Source organism: Oncorhynchus gorbuscha, linkage group LG01 (assembly GCF_021184085.1).
Source record: "Oncorhynchus gorbuscha isolate QuinsamMale2020 ecotype Even-year linkage group LG01, OgorEven_v1.0, whole genome shotgun sequence".
Lineage (NCBI taxonomy): Eukaryota > Metazoa > Chordata > Actinopteri > Salmoniformes > Salmonidae > Oncorhynchus > Oncorhynchus gorbuscha.
In genome coordinates, this window is record NC_060173.1 from 103,297,262 (window position 1) to 103,319,082 (window position 21,821).

General features: G+C 44.6%; 1 protein-coding gene across 1 annotated transcript in view; it reads right to left on the reverse strand.

Annotated features, from left to right (window-relative positions):
- LOC124047850 (semaphorin-5B-like) overlaps window positions 1-21,821 on the reverse strand; it is a 323,136-nt gene that overhangs the window by 100,033 nt on the left and 201,282 nt on the right. Inside the window, 2 exon segments of the mRNA XM_046368176.1 lie at window positions 12,255-12,540; window positions 20,864-21,077. Coding sequence (XP_046224132.1) covers window positions 12,255-12,540; window positions 20,864-21,077 — 500 coding nt within the window.

Here is a 21,821-nt window from a genome sequence, read left to right on the forward strand (position 1 = left end):
CACACACACACACACACGCTGTGTGGTCCTTCTGTAGCTCAGTTGGTAGCATGGCGCTTGTAACGCCAGGGTAGTGGGTTCAATCCCCGGGACCACCCATACGTAGAATGTATGCACACATGACTGTAAGTCGCTTTGGATAAAAGCGTCTGCTAAATGGCATATATTATTATTATTATTATTATTATTCAATATGCTGTGTTTTCGATATGTGTATATATATTGTTTAGTTGTTTTAATGTTATCTTTGTCTCAATGTCACTAAACACATATAAGGGTGATGTGATAGTTGAGGTGGTTTTTCTCCAGCGTGCAACCAGTGTGTGGGGCCAGTTGCAGTGGCCACTCACGGAGGGTTGGGGTTTGAAAGACGTATTTGCCAGCATTGTGTAAAGATTCCTGCTGCGTCAGGTTGTTTGGTGGTGTGTAGTCATAAAAGCTCAAGAAGTGGGGGTGTTGCTATCCAAATACCATTGAGAAATGTAACACTGAAGATGATTATTTATTTCTTGCTGGGAACTTTAACTGCTCAGTCAGTGATTTAGATAGAAACCACAAAGAACCTCTTCTTGTAACAATATTGTCTTATTGTATCATATGAACTGTGTGATATTTGGCGCAGCCAACATGGAGGCACGAGACAGTACAGATGGGCCCATTTGAGAGAGATCACCATCTCTCTGGCCAGGTTATAAATGTTGTAGTTCTTTTCTGGGAGAGGTGGAGGTCTCAAAGGCTAGTTTTGTATCCCTTAAACAGTGGTGAAAATCCAGATTGAGTACACAATGAATGTCACCAGAGACATCACCAGATCAATGAACGTCCAAGAGCCTGAAATAGTGGAACTCCTGCCGTTAGTTGAGACCACAGGAGACTGAGGCCATATTCAGCCACTCAAGAGGGAATAAAACCCATTGCCAGACCTGTTGGGCATCATAGCACAGGGGGCATTGGTGAGAAGAAAGTTTCAGGGAGTCTCTGAAATGGATCCCTCATCCACATTTTTATTCGATTTAGATTAAAAAAGAATGGACAAAGAAGAATTACTCATTGCCTCAAATCAGCTGTTGGACAAGAGCTCACTATCCCAAGTGAAATTAGAAAGAGGGCAGTCGAGTTTGAGTACAAAGAGTGAGTACAAAGAGGATAAAACAGTGACACAGCAGATCCTTGATGGGCTCCCACAGGTGGCTGCAGAAGGTAGAGCAACCATTGTCTTTGCAGGAGCTATGCATTGCATTAAAAGACATGGAAAATGGATGTGCACCAAGCATTGATGGGCTTCCCATTGACTTTTTAAAGTATTTTGGGCCATGTTAGGAGAGGATTGGCTAGCAGTAGCTAATGATAGTTTGACTGAAGGGTTACTACCGATAAGATGCAGGAGAGCTGTCCTCACCCATCTGCCAAAAAAGGGTGACACTAGAGAAGAACTGAATAACTGGAGGCCAGTGACTTTGTTGTGCACCGATTATAAGATCCTGTCCAAGGCTTTATCCAACAGGCTAAGGGAGGTGATGGGGCAAATCATACGGACCAGTCCTACTCTGTTCCCGACAGGCAGATAGGGGATAACATTTCTCCAATTCTGGATTGTTTTGACGTTTCTAGGGCTATTGGGTTGATGCTGGTCTAATTTCAATTGATCAGGAAAAGGCATTTGACCGAGTTGAACATAAATACTTATGACACACTTTTGAGGCATTTGTTTTCAGCTCTGGTTATATTGTCATGATCAGGGTGAAATATGGTGACACTGAAATTGCATTGAAAGTTAACGGTAGCTTGAGTGCTCCTTTTAAAGTGTGTAGAGGTATTAGGCAGGGGTGTTCTTTGTTAGGAATGTTATATGCCATCTCTATAGAGCCACTGCTAAATAGCATTAGAAGTCGCATTGAAGGGGTGTATCTTTCAGAGGATATTCCTCCTACTCCTCTCTCAGCCTATGCTGAGGATGTAGTTATTTCAGTGAAAAATTAAGCTGAGGTGGATAGTTTGAGTCTCATGGATGATCGGTTAGGGGAATATCCTCTGCAAAGGTAAATTGGGATAAAGTTGTGCTTTGCAGATTGGGAAATGGTCTGGCTTTCTCAGGGGGGCTGGAATGGTGTAAGGGAGGGTTAAAGTATCTTGAAGTGTACCTAGGGGATGAGGGGACAATGTAAACAAATTGGAATGGGGTGCTTGAAATGGTAGAAGGGAGGATGAGGAGATGGCGTACAGTGGGCGCACTATTATTGTTAACAATATGGTTGCCTCTGCACTGTGGCATTGGTTGTCAAGTTTAGAGCCACCATCTGGTCTTCTGGCTAAAATACAGGCGATTATTGTAGATTCACTTTGGGCTTAAATATCATTGGGTCAAAAGAGGAGGGGGGACAAGGTCTTGTACATCTTGCTAGTAAGGCTGCTGCTTTCCGGTTTCAGTTTATTCAAAGTTTGCTTTATGGGTGGCAGGTCTGGTATTACAGCAGGTCAGAGGATTAGGTTTAAAGAAGGCTTTATTTCTGGTTGATAGTAGCCAGATTTCTAGGGAGGGAGTACCTCCATTTTACAGAGGCCTTCTTAGGGTTTTTCAGCATAAGGAAGGTTCAGACGTTCTCCAGTGGAGTCAGTGCATTGGCTGCTGGAGGAACCTCTGGTGTATGGGATTGTACAACTGCAGCTGTTCCACATTTGTCCAAGATTCTGGTGAAGGGAAAAATCATCACCGTAAATCAGTTATTGGCCATGGCTGAGCCCACCTTAATGGATGGAGGACGTGTGGCTGAACATTTGGGGGTTAGGTCAGAAAGGATTGTCGGACAACTGCTGGGAAGCTGCATGAAGGCTCTGTCAGTAAAAAGTGGTTTATGCTTAATAATCCCAAGAAGAAGGTACAAGATGAAAACAACCCATATCAAGACTAGGGATTACACCCAGTATCCCAGAGTCAGAAAGAAAGGCGTTAAAAGGAGAGCATTGTACAAGCCAACGTTACAAAAGGGCAATGGAGGGTTTTGCATGGCATCATTGCAGTTATTGCTTTTGTATCTGTTATTAAGTCAGATGTTGGAGATGGATGTCTTCTTTGTAACATAAGAGATACAATGTTTCATTGTTTTATGGAGTGTGAGAGGATAAAGCCTCTCTTTGAAGTACTGGCGTCTTTGTTTACAGCTGTAGGGGAGATTTTCATAACACTGTTTTTATTTTGGGGTTTCAATACAGTAAGCAACAGAAAAGAACATGTCAGCTGTTCCATTTTATTTTCGGACAAGCTTAGATGTCCATTGTTCTGAGTAGGAAACATTAAATAGACACGGCATATGGGCAGGATGTAAGATGTGTTTTTAAAGGATAAAAGTGGATTTTGAGTTCTTCTCGGCTGTAAAAGACCTCCCATTATTTGAGGAGAAGTGGGCTTATGAAGGAGCGGTTTGTTTTGTGGAGGAGGGGAAACTATTGTTTGTTGATGAAATAAGTTTAACGTATATATCTGTTTTTTATTTAATTGAATCTATTTTTAATTAGGAATGACACATTTGTTGTTTAATTTCTGAACAGGCACAGTGTGCCATTATTAGTGTTAATAATTAAGTACAAAAAAAGGTTTTATAAAAACTCTAACTCTCTCTCACTTTCTATCTCCCTGCTCTCTCTCTTCTATCTCCCCCTCTCTCTCTCTCTCTCTCCCCCCCTCTCTCCCCCCCCTCTCATTTGCCTGGCCTGTTCTCTGAGTCCCTCTGGTATTAGAGTATTTCTCAATTGCTAAAACACAATTTCAGAAAACTTGCTCCATTTCCTGAAAACATTAAACACAGAACCTCATCTTCAAGCACTATTTACATAACCTCTGACTCCTCTTGCAAAATGAAACATTCGCCTCAAAACAGTTTTACCTGTGTTCAAAATCAAACACTGCTCTCAAATCATAAACAACGTGATCAAAATGATATGCACTCTCAAGCAGTCAGTAAACAATATACCGAAAAATAGAAAACACATTGTTCAAAACATACAATTCTCAGGGAGAAGTACATTTTTAATCTAAAAAAATATTCATATTTTTCCGTCATTGTCTTTTGATGAAACGAAAACATGTTCTATCATAGTAGCTCAAAATTGATCAGAAATTACTACTCTTCTTTGTACTTTGCAATTTAGTTTTTTGTTCTTCCTCCTCCTTGTACCCCTATTTTTACAGTACTGTACCCTGCATCTCACAAACTTGTCCTTTGTCTCTGTGATACTGTAATTCTTGTTCTTTGTTGATATGAACCTGCAACAAGTCAACATCTACTGAGCAGTCAGTACTGTTAATAAATGGAAAGCACAATGTTCAGGGCCATACAATTCATCCATTGTACAGTATACAGCCTACAATGCACTGTACTACAGTATCCATTCTCAGACTTTCTCCTTCCCACCTTCAACAAACTGTTTGCTCTCTGAACTGGCTTATATTGGTTGTGTCGCATTATTTGAAACAGGTTAAATCAATTTTGAGTGGTTGTGTTCAATCAATGACATATGTTCTCTATTTGTATTTGATTGTTGCCACTTGTGTTTACCTGTATGGATAACATGTGCATTAGAGTGCAGAAAGTGATTTGAGAATGAGAATGTGTTTAGAGTTTTGCTGAAAAGTCTAGGTGAGATCTGCAAATTGTGTTTTATCATGTGAAATGTTTTAAAGTATTGACAACAGACTGCATAATTAGCTAAATGAGTCCAGGCAACTGAGAACTTTGTTCAGCCAATGGGTTTTAGTGTTTTAGCAATTGAGAAAAACTGTAAAACAGAACCTCTTAATCACACTCAGCTCACTCCGTATTCATGTCTTGATATGGAGGGGACCAGAGAGGGAGAAAGACAGGGATGATTGGATGAAGGGAAGAAGGGAAGAAGGGAGGGTCAGCCTGGCCCGTTCCCTATATATTCACTATATAGTGCACAAGTAGCAGTGCACTACTGTATATAGGTAATACGGTGCCATTTGGGACATAGCCCTGGGAGGACAGAAAAATATATAATCTGGAGTGCCCTTCATTTTCTCACCTAAACCAGCCAGCCGGTCAGACAGGTTGACACTGTATTGTTTCCCTATGTCTGGCTGATATTCCCCTATGTCTGGCTGATGTTCCCCTATGTCTGGCTGATGTTCCCCTATGTCTGGCTGGTGTTCCCTTATGGCTGGCGGGTGTTCCCCTACGGCTGGCTGATGTTCCCCTATGTCTGGCTGGTGTTCCCTTATGGCTGGCGGGTGTTCCCCTACGGCTGGCTGATGTTCCCCTATGGCTGGCTGATGTTCCTCTATGGTTGGCTGGTGTTCCCTATGGTTGGCTGGTGTTCCCTATGGTTGGCTGGTGTTCCCTATGGTTGGCTGGTGTTCCCTATGGTTGGCTGGTGTTCCCTATGATTGGCTAATGTTCCCCTATGGTTGGCTGGTGTTCCCCTATGGTTGGCTGGTGTTCCCCTATCGCTGGCTGGTGTTCCCTTATGGTTGGCTGGTGTTCCCTATGATTGGCTGATGTTCCCCTGTGGATGGCTGGTGTTCCCTATGGCTGGCGGGTGTTCCCCTATGGCTGGCTGGTGTTCCCCTATGGCTGGCGGGTGTTCCCCTATGGCTGGCTGGTGTTCCCCTATGGCTGGCTGGGGTGTTCCCCTGGCTGGTGTTCCCCTATGGCTGGCTGGTGTTCCCCTATGGCTGGCTGGTGTTCCCCTATGTCTGGCTGATGTTCCCCTATGGCTGGCTGGTGTTCCCCTATGTCTGGCTGGTGTTCCCCTATGGCTGGCTGGTGTTCCCCTATGGCTGGCTGGTGTTCCCCTATGGCTGGCTGGTGTTCCCCTATGGCTGGCTGGTGTTCCCCTATGGCTGGCTGGTGTTCCCTATGGCTGGCTGGTGTTCCCCTATGGCTGGCTGGTGTTCCCCTATGGCTGGCTGGTGTTCCCCTATGGCTGGCTGGTGTTCCCCTATGGCTGGCTGGTGTTCCCCTATGTCTGGCTGGTGTTCCCCTATGGCTGGCTGGTGTTCCCCTATGGCTGGCTGGTGTTCCCCTATGGCTGGGGTTCCTATGTCTGGCCCCCTATGGCTGGCTGGTGTTTCCCTATGTCTGGCTGATGTTCCCCTATGGCTGGCTGGTGTTCCCCTATGACTGGCTGGTGTTCCCCTATGGCTGGCTGGTGTTCCCCTATGACCAGTGTTATGGGAGTAAAAGGCTGATGTCCTCAACCACATGCTCAGTGCAGCTTAGTGACACAGGCTTTGTCCCAAATGACAAAGCCCTATGGGCCCTGGTCAGTAGTGTGCTATTAAAGGAACAGGAAGCCATTTGGGACACATGAAGTGCCTGCCGCTGCACCTGCTCACTGCAGTTCAGTGCATATGAGTGGTGAAGGCTTCTATGATGATGAATCATAGAGAGCAGACTAGCAGGGATGGTGCTCATCATCACACCAGATGGCCCATATATACTGCACTATATGTGTGTCATAGAGACACTTGCATCCCAAAATACTTTCTAACACACACATACGGGCTAATGAACGCACGCATATACATGCATGTACGCACGCACGCACGCACGCACGCACGCACGCACGCACGCACGCACGCACGCACGCACACACACACACACACACACACACACACACACACACACACACACACACACACAGAATACAGCAACAGATGTTGCTGGAGACTTTTATCTCCCTCACCAACTTCATACAACAGCTATCTGAGCAGCTAACCGATCGCTGCAGCTGTACATAGTCTATTGGTAAATAGCCCACCCATTTTCACCTACCTCATCCCCATTCTGTTTTTATTTATTTACTTTTCTGCTCTTTTGCACACCAATATCTCTACCTGTACATGACCATCTGATCATTTATCACTCCAGTGTTAATCTGCAAAATTGTAATTATTCGCCTACCTCCTCATGCCTTTTGCACACATTGTATATAGACTCCCCTTTTTTTCTACTGTGTTATTGACTTGTTAATTGTTTACTCCATGTGTAACTCTGTGTTGTCTGTTCACACTGCTATGCTTTATCTTGGCCAGGTCGCAGTTGCAAATGAGAACTTGTTCTCAACTAGCCTACCTGGTTAAATAAAGGTGAAATAAAAAAATAAAAATGTGCTCTGCCTGTTTGGCAGGCTCCAGTCTTAGCAGGGTATACGGAGCTAATGCAGTCTGTGCACATCACCTCAGTTGAAAAAATACACAGTAAAAATACATGAAGTGTGCATTCCATATGGTATACTATTCCCCATGGAGTGCACACACACTAGTCGTACACTATATAGAAAATAGGTGTGATTTGGGACGCAATAAAGCAGCAATATGTAACTTTTTGGGCGACTTGACCAAATGCACATAGAAATGTAAGTTACAGATCTGTCATTCTCATTGAAAGCAAGCATAAGAAGCCGTAGATCTGTTCTATGTGCATTATTTCTATGCTTCCCTTTCTTAAGTTTTGTTTTTGTATCTTTTCCTTTCTGTTTTGTACACCAGCTTCAAAAGCTGAAAATATGAATATATATTTCACAGCGGTTTAGGTGGTACAATGATTCTCTACACTATACTTCAGGTTGTGGGGGGAATTGCTCATAAATATTAATTTTGGGAGACAGTTAGCTCACAGTGGTAAAACGCAGAGTTCCTGACATCTATTGCCACTTGCGGTTTAAATTTTAATTCCCCACAGGGGCGCACATTTTTTGTTGTTGAAATGTGGACACATTTTTTTGCGGTATTGTGTTGGGAAGAAAAGCGCAAACATCACCTTGAAAATGAAGATTAGGGGGTCAACTCAATCCAACTCACATTGCAGTATTTACACAGGAGCTCTTTTTCCAATGGTCAAATGAACTCACAGATTGGTCTTGGGTACAGAATAAAAACCTACAACTACTACCAGGGCATCCCTTCTCACAGACATGCTTTCACTTTTCAGAATTACAAGTGTGTGGCAGGGGATAAAAAATGTAAATAATGGATTTGAAAATATATATCTGCCCTGTGTGACATTAGAACTCATGAATATGAGCCAACTGTCTTAGCATACTGCACCACCAATCAGTCATAGCAGTGGGAAAATTACAATGACTTGACATGACCATCACTGTCATCTATTTCTTGTTACGATGGATGTAGCTACGATTAAAAACGCATAATCCTCACAGCCTACATTTTGTTTTCTTCATAAAGATATAGATGTCTGTGAAATGGTAATCAAAAACTATGAATTAAGTCATTTTCGTAAATGTGCCTAACTGCCTTTTGAATTTAGTCAAGGAAGCATCATGCAAAATGTATTGGTACACTCTACTTACCAAGGCCATTGCCAAATAAAGCACACGGTCACCTGCTTTTATAGTGAGCGTTGAGGTGGTACCACCCAGCACATCTAGAAGGGAGTGTATTTCATACTGAACCCCTTCCTTGAGGTGGTACCACCCAGCACATCTAGAAGGGAGTGTAGTTCATACTGAACCCCTTCCTTGAGGTGGTACCACCCAGCACATCTAGAAGGGAGTGTATTTCATAATGAACCCCTTCCTTGAGGTGGTACCACCCAGCACATCTAGAAGGGAGTGTACTTCATACTGAACCCCTTCCTTGAGGTGGTACCACCCAGCACATCTAGAAGGGAGTGTATTTCATACTGAACCCCTTTCTTGAGGTGGTACCACCCAGCACATCTAGAAGGGAGTGTATTTCATAATGAACCCCTTCTTTGAGGTGGTACCACCCAGCACATCTAGAAGGGAGTGTAGTTCATACTGAACCCCTTCCTTGAGGTGGTACGACCCAGCACATCTAGAAGGGAGTGTAGTTCATACTGAACCCCTTCCTTGAGGTGGTACCACCCAGCACATCTAGAAGGGAGCGTATTTCATACTGATCCCCTTCCTTGAGGTGGTACCACCCAGCACATCTAGAAGGGAGTGTATTTCATAACAAACCCCTCCCTTGAGATGACAGAGGAACCTTCTCAAGGTGCCTCTACATCACCATTTCAATGGTGAAGTTGAACCGCCAGGGTTAAAAAGTTACCAAACATTAAGAACACCTTCCTGATATTGAGTTTATCCCCTTTTGCCCTCAGAGCAGCCTCAATCCGTCGGGGCACAAGGTGTCCAAAGCGTTCCACAGGGATGCTGGCCCATGTTGACTCCAATGCTTCCCACAGTTGTGTCAAGTTAGCTGGATGTCCTTTGGGTGGTGGACTATTCTTGAGACGCACAGGAAACTGCTAAGCGTGAAAAGCCCAGAAGCGTTGCAGTTCTTGACACAAACCGGTGCACCTGACACCTACTACCATACCCTGTTTAAAGGCACTAAAATATTTTGTCCTGCCCATTCACCCTCTCAATGGCACACATACACAACCCATGTCTCAATTGTCTCAAGGCTTAAAAATCATTATTTAACCTGTATCCTCCTCTTCATCTACACAGGTGTCATCAATAAGGGATCATATTTTTCACCTGGATTCACCTTGTCAGGCTATGTCAAGGTGTTCCTAATGTTTTGTACACTCAGTGCATATCACTTTTGCAATGAACTGTCAAAATGAAGACCAGAATTGACATGTTTCACTATAACTAAGTCAAAAACATCTGGGTTTTCCTTAACCCCCTCCCACTTAACCCCCTCCCACTTAACCCCCTCCCACTTAACACTCTCCCACTTAACACCCTCCCACTTAACCCCCTCCCACTTAACACCCTCCCACTTAACACCCTCCCACTTAACACCCTCTCACTTAACCCCCTCCCACTTAACACCCTCCCACTTAACACCCTCCCACTTAACACCCTCCCACATAACACCCTCCCACTTAACCCCCTCCCACTTAACCCCCTCCCACTTAACACCCTCCCACTTAACACCCTCCCACTTAACACCCTCCCACTTAACACCCTCCCACTTAACCCCCTCCCACTTAACACCCTCCCACTTAACACCCTCCCACTTAACACCCTCCCACTTAACCCGGAAGCCACGTGTACCAATATGTCGGCGGAAACACCAATCAACTGGCGACCGGGGTCAGTCTGTAGGCACATGGCCCGCCACAAGGAGTCGCTAGGGTGTGATGAGCCAAGTAAAGCCCCCGGCCAAACCCTCCCCTAACCAGGACGATGCTGGGAAAATTGTGCACCATCCTATGGGACTCCTGGCCACAGCCGGTTGCACAGCCCGGGATCTTGCATTTAGACCGGTCCAATGTGTTTCAACCTCAGTGAATAGCTGCATCGAACAAAAAACAAAAAGCACACTCAGAATCCCCTTTACCGTACGGCATACAGGGAAGGAGCAGAATTTGAACTATATCTAGGATTATCCATAACAATTTGTTACTGCATTACAATGCAATACATGAGCTACAGTGCTATGTTCTGAAACAGTCACTTTCAGGAGACAGTCAGGTAGCAATAAAATAGCAGCAGCAATGTTGCAATAGGGTACTAAAGGTTACTGTTGTGTGTACATGGTATAAACAAGCTGCCTGTAAGTAGTATTTCTTGGTAAAATAATACTTTTCTGCCTCCCAGGTGGCTCAGTGGTCTAGGGCACTGCATCGCAGCAGCCGGCAGTGACTGGGAGGTCCGTGGGGCGATGCACAATTGGCCTAGCGTCGTCCGGGTTAGGGAGGGTTTGGCTGATAGGGATATGCTTGTCTCATCGCGCACCAGCGACTCCTGTGGCGGGCCGGGCGCAGTGCACGCTAACCAAGGTCGCCAGGTGCACGGTGTTTCCTCTGACACATTGGTGCGGCTGGCTGCCGGGTTGGATGCGCACTGTTTTAAGAAGCAGAGCGGCTTGGTTGGGTTGTGTTTCTTAGGACGCATGACTTTCGACCTTCGTCTCTCCGGAGCCCGTACGGGAGTTGTAGGGATGAGACAAGATAGTAACTACTAATAATTGGATACTATGAAATTGGGGAGAAAAAGGGGGTAAAATAAAAAATAAATAATACTTTTTTTACTGTAAAAACGAATGATCTGACTGTTATTCTCGACATATCCAATATGCTCCATGGAATTTATAGCTCATTTCAAGGTGCATTTGACATTATTATATTGAGGTGATGAAAGAAGTACACCTACAAGGAAAAAATATGGAAAATCAGCCAAAAATATGGGTCACGCTTCAGATGGCTGCACACACACATTACACCACGCCAGGACACCATGGTTACCAGGTTACCCAGGAGACATGTCAAATCAGAAGCCAATCAGTTTCATATATGATACACACCTGCAGCAGCATCCAGCTGCTCATTCAGAAAGTTTAGTACATATGGAGAAAGCCATTGGAATGGAATGTGTAAAGCAGAGAAATCACCTGGACAATTATCATTAGCAAGTGATAGCCCCATTTCAATGGGAGAAACAGCGAAGCCCCACTCAGCAGCCCTGACAGAGGGAGGGATGGATGGAGGCAGGGAGAGAGAGGGAGATACCAGTAAGGTCTACAGTTAAAAAAATACCTCAGCTCTGGGGTCTTAAGATCACTACTCTGACGAGAGAATGAATGCAAGCCTAGTCTGCTACTGAATGACCTATTTAAAAGAGCAGGTGTCCAGCAAAGGCAGATGGAGAACAGCATATATACAGTATATGTATATATCTCCCTCTCTCTCTCCCTCTCCTCTCCCTCTCACTCCCTCTGTTCTGTTTTACAGTTCAAACTCCTGGGAGTTGTTTGACCATGTTCAATTTAACACAGACAGATGGAGACAGTGTTTCCTGTGATTGCATTACAATATCCCCCTACTGGGGGAAGAGTTTTAGGGAGTAACTGGGGGACTGAGAGACAGACAGGGACTGAGACAAAGGATGGGAAAGAGGGAGGGGTACACACAAACACACACACAGTTGGAAAGTACTCGCTCCTTCTCTGTCCTGTACTGGTACAGTGATAGAAAGTAGCCTACTGCCTCCTGGGAGTTGGTGAAGTCCATAGGACTGAAAATTGATGAATGTAACAATCATGTCTCTGTCACTAACAAATCTAGTCATGGGTGGTAACTCTCGAAGGCAAGGCACTCTGGGAAATATTTGAAAAAGGTTTTAAACTAACGAGTGTGTTCATTTAACACTGTTCCATTGTCTACATAGGTCCACAGACTCAACACTTTCAGTGTTCATTTTGTTTGTTTTTTAACACTGGTGAATTTGCTGTGTATATGTGTTTACCTGAGTGTGTGTTTGTGTCTTGCCTAGAAAGACTATCACTCATCACTCACACGTTGGTGGTGAAAATCCCATAGATGAGGTCTTGTTCAGGCAGATAGAAGGTGCTCTGCAGCTCGTTATAGTAGAAGGGGATCTCTCCTGAGCGCGAGCAGTTCAGCCTGGCCTTCATGAAGGTGGTCCAGGTATCCTCCAGTAGGAACCGCCCTCCGATGTCGTTCTTACAGACCCGGGCCACCCGGGAGTAGACAGTCTTCCCACAGTCGTGTTCCACGGCGTTCTCACGCAGAAAGAAAAAGGTGAAGAGACCCACATCGTACGCTGAGATGAAATGGGGTTCTGAAGAAGAGAAGAGGAGGAGAGGACAGGAAGAGAGGAGTGGAAATGGACAGGAGAGGACAGGAAGAGAGGAGTGGAAGAGGAGGAGAGGACGGGGGAGGAGAAGAGACAAAGCAGAGAGGGAAAGGGAGACAGTTAGAGAGAGCATTAGACTCCATGAAGCCACAGCTGATGATTCTCAATGTCATGGTAGTCTATACTGGTAGCCAATACTGATGAATAAACGTGTACAGTCATGTTGATAATAAAGACATTACTCATCCTGTGAGACATACTGTACATTCATTAGTAATAGTCATCCTGTCAGACATACTGTACATTCATTAGTAATAGTCATCCTTTCAGACATACTGTACATTCATTAGTAATAGTGATCCTGTGAGACATACTGTACATTCATTAGTAATAGTCATCCTGTCAGACATACTGTACATTCATTAGTAATAGTCATCCTGTCAGACATACTGTACATTCATTAGTAATAGTCATCCTGTGAGACATACTGTACATTCATTAGTAATAGTCATCCTGTCAGACATACTGTACATTTATTAGTAATAGTCATCCTGTCAGACATACTGTACATTCATTAGTAATAGTCATCCTGTCAGACATACTGTACATTCATTAGTAATAGTCATCCTGTCAGACATACTGTACATTCATTAGTAATAGTCATCCTGTCAGACATGGTCAGAAACACCATATGGTAACATGGATGCTCAAACCTTGTCACGGTTGCTATAAACATTTACATTTACATTTAAGTCATTTAGCAGACGCTCTTATCCAGAGCGACTTACAAATTGGTGCATTCACCTTATGACATCCAGTGGAACAGTCACTTTACAATAGTGCATCTAAATCTTAAAGGGGGGTGAGAAGGATTACTTATCCTATCCTAGGTATTCCTTAAAGAGGTGGGGTTTCAGGTGTTTCCGGAAGGTGGTGATTGACTCCGCTGTCCTGGCGTCGTGAGGGAGTTTGTTCCACCACTGTTCCACCACTGTTTAGTCTTGACTCCACAACGGAACACATTAACAGCGTACCTGGGTTCAAAACCTTCAGGCAGGCTCAAGCAAAAGCACGCGAAAGATTTGGAGTACTATTTGAAGCCATGTGTGATAACAGGTAGGATCGTCCTCTCCGGTTATAACGTAGAATTTACTCATGACTAGAGAGGCAGTGAGCTGGTGAAAACAACAAAATATGGCTGTCAGTTCTGCTTTCTCTCTGGGACCATACATTCTCAGTGATTTCACACACACACACACACACACACACACACACACACACACACACACACACACACACACACACACACACACACACACACACACACACACACACACACACACACACACACACACACACACACACACACACACACACACACACACACACACACACACACACACACACACACACACACACACATGCACACACAAACAAGCACACATGCACACATGAACTCACTGCGTGGATTCAGAGCAGAGTGGGGAGTGGAGAGTGGATGGAGAGTGGAGATTACTAACCTGCAAACAGCCATGACGGTAAATGCCCCAGGGGCCAGCACTACCGTTTAAGTGAATGAGATTATAGGAGAATGCAAGCAACAGGCAGGAATGGAAACGACATCAGGAGCAATAACAGGACTCGTAATTCCATTTCAGAACACTGATAAAAACCAACTGCAGGTAGTGACTGGTCACAGCCAATAGGAATGGGTGAAATGGTTGAGACTGACTGGATTACCAACTAGCACAATGTTTGGTAAAATCTCAAATCAAATTTTATTGGCCACATGAACCGAATAGAACAAGTGTGGACTTCACTGTGTAATGCTTACTTATGAGCCCTTTCTCATCATTGTAGTTAAAAAGTAAGAACATTTACAAATAGATCAAATAAAATAGTAACACAATAAAATAGCACAATAAAATAACAATAACAGGTCTATATACAGGCTATACACAAGGAGTACTGGTACTGAGTCAGTGTACTGGGGTACGAGGTAGTTTGATTGAGTGTGATTGATTGAGGTAATATGTGAATGTAGGTTTGGTAAGGTGATTGATTGAGGTAATATGTACATCTAGGTTTTGTGAGGTGATTGATTGAAGTACTATGTGAATGTAGGTTTGGTTAGGTGATTGATTGATTGAAGTACTATGTGAATGTAGGTTTGGTAAGGTGATTGATTGATTGAAGTACTATGTGAATGTAGGTTTGGTAAGGTGATTGATTGAAGTACTATGTGAATGTAGGTTTGGTAAGGTGATTGATTGAAGTACTATGTGAATGTAGGTTTGGTAAGGTGATTGATTGAAGTACTATGTGAATGTAGGTTTGGTAAGGTGATTGCTTGATTGAAGTACTATGTGAATGTAGGTTTGGTAAGGTGATTGATTGAAGTACTATGTACATGAAAGTTTGGTTAGGTGATTGATTTGGGTGGCTGGATTCTTTGACAATTTTACATTCCCTTGTCAGCTGAATATTCATCCACTGTCCCATTATTCTTATCCTATAGTTTGCGATATCAAACACTTCCATCATTATCTCTAGTCTAAGCTTAATGGGAGAAGAGACCATGTAAGAACCCATAGCTTTGCCCGTGAATAATCAAATGTAATGTAATCCATGTAAAAACCTGTAATCCATTTCTGAAAAACTATCATGACAAATATACCACCAACACATCCCTCACCTGCTCTGCATGGAACTTTGTAATGGAGGACAAGGTTTTCCAGGTCAGTTAACAGCCATGTACATGATGGGTTTGTGTGTGTGTGTGTGTGTGTGTGTGTGTGTGTGTGTGTGTGTGTGTGTGTGTGTGTGTGTGTGTGTGTGTGTGTGTGTGTGTGTGTGTGTGTGTGTGTGTGTGTGTGTGTGTGTGTGTGTGTGTGTGTGTGTGTGTGTGTGTACTGTATCACCAGACCTCCTGTCGGGTCTTAGATAATTACCATGGAAAGAGAAGCTATGGAAACAGGCATTAGTGTAGATTAACTGCTGCTTCCCCACGGCTGTCACACACACACACACACACACACACACACACACACACACACACACACACACACACACACACACACACACACACACACACACACACACACACACACACACACACACACACACACACACACACACACACACACACACACACACACACACACACACACACACACACACACACAGCCCTGTGGCGGTCAGAGGTGGCATAGGAATGAGCTAATACTCCATGTTTAGGCTGCGTGTCATTTGTGGGAGTCAATTCAACAAATAGCATTTTTCCACTTCCCTGCCGAAAGTAAACAGATTGTTCAATCTCCACAAAGACTGATTGAAGCCTGCGGGGGGTGGAACTCACACACAGCCACGTGACTGAACATGGGGAGGAGGAGGAGGGAGAGAGAGAGAGATTATTGCTTGCCTGTGTGTGTTGCCTAGGCTCATTACTAGAAATTAGATTTAAATTCTCACTCCGTCTCCTCTGATCCTGCCAGATCCAGCTCCAGACTCTGGAAGGAGAGTCTGTACAGCAAAGTGGGCTTTGCCCCAAGAGGATGTGTGTATTTCAGAAGGGCTGAGGGAATGGAAAGGCAAGGTGGTGCCAACAGTAGGTGTCTGTCTGTCTGTCTATCTGCAACCAGCTGTGATTATGCTGATGAGCACTCTCTTCGCCGCTCCACTCCTCTCCTTCCTTCCTCCCTCGCTTGCTCTCTCACTCGCCCCCTTCTGTGGTAAAGCCCACCTCCCACACACACACACACAGCCCTGCGTGGCATGAAGCATGCAGCGTGCTGTAATTTCACCCTCTCCCTGCCACGGGGAATAATTATACCACTCACTGCCTCCTGAGTCTATCTTCTCTCCTCTGCCTGGCCTGTATATTTCTGCCCCCTACCTTTCCTCTCAGCCCTTTTCTTGCTCTGTCTCTCCCTACTGAACAGAGCATGTGAGTGGAGTTGAGCGGTCTGAAATCCCGCTCATTGCTCATGAGCAGTCGCTCCATGTCCTTTCCAACAACTCACACTAAAAAAGCTCCTCTCTCACAGGGAAAAAAACTGCCACTCCAAATCCGCTCCATTCATTAAAATCACAGTTTAACCAACACCCATCTATTTTGTGACCACCTGAACCTACCATTTGGTTTTGAAGTATTGAAACCAAACCATATGATTTGAATGAAAAGTATTTGAATAAACAACATGAAAAGGTGACTATAAGAAGCGCTGATCATTTCAAATAGGCTTCATGTCATATTAAACAGCATATAAACACTATACATAGGTCAGGAGTCAAACAGGGAGTCTAAGTGAATTAATTATAAATGATTTAGGCTATATTATTTCTATTATTTCAAGGCTATAGCCTACAAAGAAATACATTGTGAAGCATTTGCTAGGCTGGCAGGGACATTTAAGAACTCAGAATTTAAAAATGTTGTTGTATTAAATCATTATAGTTTATATATTGCACATAGGCTGTGACACACTTGGAATTAAATACAAATTAAATGAAAAATGCCTTATTAGGATCAGTGCCTTTGAATTCATTTTTGGAAAGACGAGTTTGGCCAGAGTTTCTGGCTTCAGGATCATGTGATGAGGGCAGCAGTGGGGAATACCCTCACTGTGCTCGCAGAGCCACAGGAGATACTCATCACCCTTCGGGACACTCTTGCCAGGCTGGGCAGGGACGCAGAGTTGTTTTTGTTTTATTTGATAGGTAGGCCTAAAGCTTTATAAGCAAAATAACCCTTTCAAAATGGAAAGAGGTAATATGCCAGGCCTATTGGGCCAAAATCCATGATAACCTTTTGTATAGATAATAAAACATTTTTTTGTTTATAAATACCCACCTTGTTCCTTTCTGTTAGCATGTGCACATAGTAAGTACACCATCATGCTCTTAGGATACTTGTCTTTTTAGATTTCACAATGTTTCTAAAGTTGTGGACACACTACTTCACCGCACTCCGCTCTTGGTCCTCCTCGTCTCAAGTCACCTGTAAGTTTTACTAGTTTTTTTCTGAAAATATTTAGCCAACTCCATGACAGTAGCTAAAGCAAGGGACTATAGCAGTATGCAAGTAGACTACAAGTGCATGTCGCTGCAGGAATGCCCTGAGCCCATGAAGTGAGCACTACTTGGAACGTTACTGGAGCAAACTTGTAGCAGGCAAGAAGGCCGATGCTCCAGTCTTTGGGAAACTCGCTCCGTGCTCCAGTCAAACTGAGCATGCTCTGCTCCATGCTCTGCTCCTTGCTCTGCTTCATACTCTGCTCCATACTCTACTCCATGCTCTGCTCCATACTCTGCTCCATACTCTGCTCAATACTCTACTCCATGCTCTGCTCCATACTCTGCTCCATACTCTACTCCATGCTCTGCTCCATACTCTGCTCCTTGCTCTGCTCCTTGCTCTGCTCCATGCTCTGCTCCATACTCTGCTCCATACTCTGCTCCATACTCTACTCCATGCTCTGCTCCATACTCTGCTCCTTGCTCTGCTCCATGCTCTGCTCCATACTCTGCTCCTTGCTCTGCTCCATGCTATGCTCCATGCTCTGCTCCATGCTCTGCTCCTTGCTCTGCTCCATGCTCTGCTCCTTGCTCTGCTCCATACTCTGCTCCATACTCTACTCCATGCTCTGCTCCATACTCTGCTCCATACTCTGCTCCATACTCTGCTCCATACTCTGCTCCATACTCTGCTCCTTGATCTGCTCCTTGCTCTGCTCCTTGCTCTGCTCCATGCTCTGCTCCATGCTCTGCTCCTTGCTCTGCTCCATGCTCTGCTCCATGCTCTGCTCCTTGCTCTGCTCCATACTCTGCTCCATACTCTACTCCATGCTCTGCTCCTTGCTCTGCTCCATACTCTACTCCATGCTCTGCTCCATGCTCTGTTCCTTGCTCTGCTCCATACTCTGCTCCTTGCTCTGCTCCATGCTCTGCTCCATGCTCTGCTCCTTGCTCTGCTCCATACTCTGCTCCTTGCTCTGCTTCTTTTAAACTAGAGCTCTACTACCTGACCAGAACCAGACGGGCCACAACACACCGGGTTAGGGCTGGTGTGTCGTTATTTCATCAATAACTAAGCTACAGGCAGGGCTCGGGTATCACTACATTGATCACTAACAATTTGTAGCTGAGCCATTTGCTCATGCTCTGCGGCACAGTAGTCATTGTCACGCCCTGCCCATAGAGAGCCTTTTTATTCTCTATTTTGGTTAGGTCGAGGTGTGACTAGGGTGGGTTGTGTATTTCTATGTTGGCCTGGTATGGTTACCAATCAGAGGCAGCTGTTTTTTGTCGTCTCTGATTGGGGAGCATATTTAGGCAGCCATTTTCACACTGTGTTTTGTGGGATCTTGTTTTTGTGTTGTTGCCTGTGAGCACGTCATTTACGTCACGTTCTGGTCATTCTTTATTGTTTTTGTAAATTTCACTTCAGCAAATATGTGGAACCCAGATCACGCTGCGCTTTGGTCCGAGTATGCTTCCAACGATGATCGTGACAGTCATATCTGACTAAGATCCTAACATGGTGTCAGAAGTGCTTCAACCTCGTCAAATATAAGACAGGAGAGATTATTTCACAGAATATAATCATGTTCCTTAAGTTTTGTCAGAGTTTATAGTGATGAAAAATAGCTAATAGCTAACTGCTCTCTCATGTCTCTTCATTGAGCAGAGCAGTCCAAGTGGAGCCGTCACCATTGACACTCAGACTCAGAGCGAACTGAGCGAGCTGCACACAGGGAGCTAATGGATTTACTAACAGAGGAAGTTATTTCTGATTTCGGGCTTTTGAAAGATCCTTAATTGTCGCTTTTTTTGTTTGTTGTCATTTTAAATGGATTTTTGTAAATGACTGTAAAGCCCAATATGGTAATGCCCAAATTTGGCAGAAGCAATCGGGACTGGGTAGGTTAGGGCCTGAACGTTGTGGGCATTTGCAGGGATTGAGCTTAAAATTAATGTCCGTGCAGGGCTGTAGTGCACACCTCTACCCCCTCAATCTTCCTCTCTCCCCCTTTCTTCTCCCTCCTATTTTCTTCTCCTCTTTTCTCTTCCTACTCTATGGAGCCTAGAACTAAATATGGTTGCTGTGTTTGAAATACTACAGATAATAATCACAGTTTCGGAAAAGGTTTGTCTTTTTTCTGCTGGAGTCAGGATGTATTTGTGAGGTGCATTCAGTAAAAAGGCCTGATGTCAGCAACAGAAAGATTACAGACACCTAGCTGGGACTTTTGGGGCTGATGATGGAGGTTTATCTAACTTAGCTTTTCTATAGTACCAGCCAAAACCTGCTCATACGGTCCACAATACCGTACCTAGGTGGATTACACTCAAATCACATACTTTATTTTGTGGGGGGGTCAAATTACCATGTCTTTTTACTTGGATACTAGGAAATAGTAGAAATGGTGTCCCTGAGAAACATGGTGGATAACAGACTGCACCAAGCCATTAACAATCAGGAAGCACTGGGCCTCTAACAAAGATCCTAGCTCCTATGCAATCCACTTTAATTGACTTTACCGAATCAACTATTACAAACACATGGTGGGCAGTGCGGGTGGTGTCAACACACACACACATTACAAACACATGGTGGGCAGTGCGGGTGGTGTCAACACACACACACATTACAAACACATGGTGGGCAGTGCGGGTGGTGTCAACACACACACACACATTACAAACACATGGTGGGCCGTGCGGGTGGTGTCAACACACACACATTACAAACACATGGTGGGCAGTGCGGGTGGTGTCAACACACACACACATTACAAACACATGGTGGGCAGTGCGGGTGGTGTCAACACACACACATTACAAACACATGGTGGGCAGTGCGGGTGGTGTCAACACACACACATTACAAACACATGGTGGGCAATGCGGGTGGTACCAACACACACACACATTACAAACACATGGTGGGCAGTGCGGGTGGTGTCAACACACACACACATTACAAACACATGGTGGGCAGTGCGGGTGGTGTCAACACACACACATTACAAACACATGGTGGGCAGTGCGGGTGGTGTCAACACACACACACATTACAAACACATGGTGGGCGGTGCGGGTGGTGTCAACACACACACACATTACAAACACATGGTGGGCTGTGCGGGTGGTGTCAACACACACACACATTACAAACACATGGTGGGCAGTGCGGGTGGTGTCAACACACACACATTACAAACACATGGTGGGCAGTGTGGGTGGTGTCAACACACACACACTACAAACGCACACACACAGCAGGGTTTGTGGAACCGTCATTTACCGTTGAGCCACTTGGAGTTGTACTGGGCAGTCCGAAGGGGTGGCATGCCTCCTAGGCTCCGGTAGATGACGGGGTCGCGACCCGAAAAGTCTATGACAGTGGCGGCGAACAGCTCACCACTCTCCGTCACCACCGCCGTGGAGTTATGGCGAGGGTCATACGGGCACCGTGCCACGCCGTTCACACGATCCAACACGCTGGACATGTTCCCCACCTGAGCGAGGGGGAGGGAGGGGAGAGAGAGAGAGTGTGAGAGCAAGAAAATGATAGTAACAACACACTATCTTCTCACAGACCATATGGCTGTTTGATGTTTACATTCCAGTCATGTAGCTGGAGACGACCTTATCTTAATGCCTCCTTTCACCATTCACTGTCTATCATCCCCCACCCCTATTCCTGCCAGTTATCACTCTATCCCTCTCTTCCATTCATCTCCCCTTCGTTCCCCCACTCCTTCATTCCACACTTTAAAAAAATGATGCTCTAAAACAACCCAATATGGGTTATTTGGTAACCCAGTACTGGTTAAATAGTGGACAGAACAAGTTGGGTTATTTTGACCGAGCTAGTAGGGTCGTTTGGATTACACAAACATGGGTTAATTTAACCATCAGATGAGTATTTTTTACCTAATGCTAGGTTGACATAGCAGCTGGGTCTTTTTGAATGTAATCCTTAGGTTAATTTCAGGAGTCATGGCTTATTAAGGGCATGGCTTTCAGCTAGTGCTTATTGGCCACCTGTGAGAATAAATGTCATTCCTGTTCATCATGTTAAGTTCACATCAAATCCAATTTTATTGATCACATACATATGGTTAGTGGATGTTAATGCGAGTGTAGCAAAATGCTTGTGCTTCTAGTTCTGACAGAGCAGTAATATCTATAATGACTACCTTATACACACAATGAATAACGACTACCTTATACACACAATGAAGGGGGATGGAATGGTG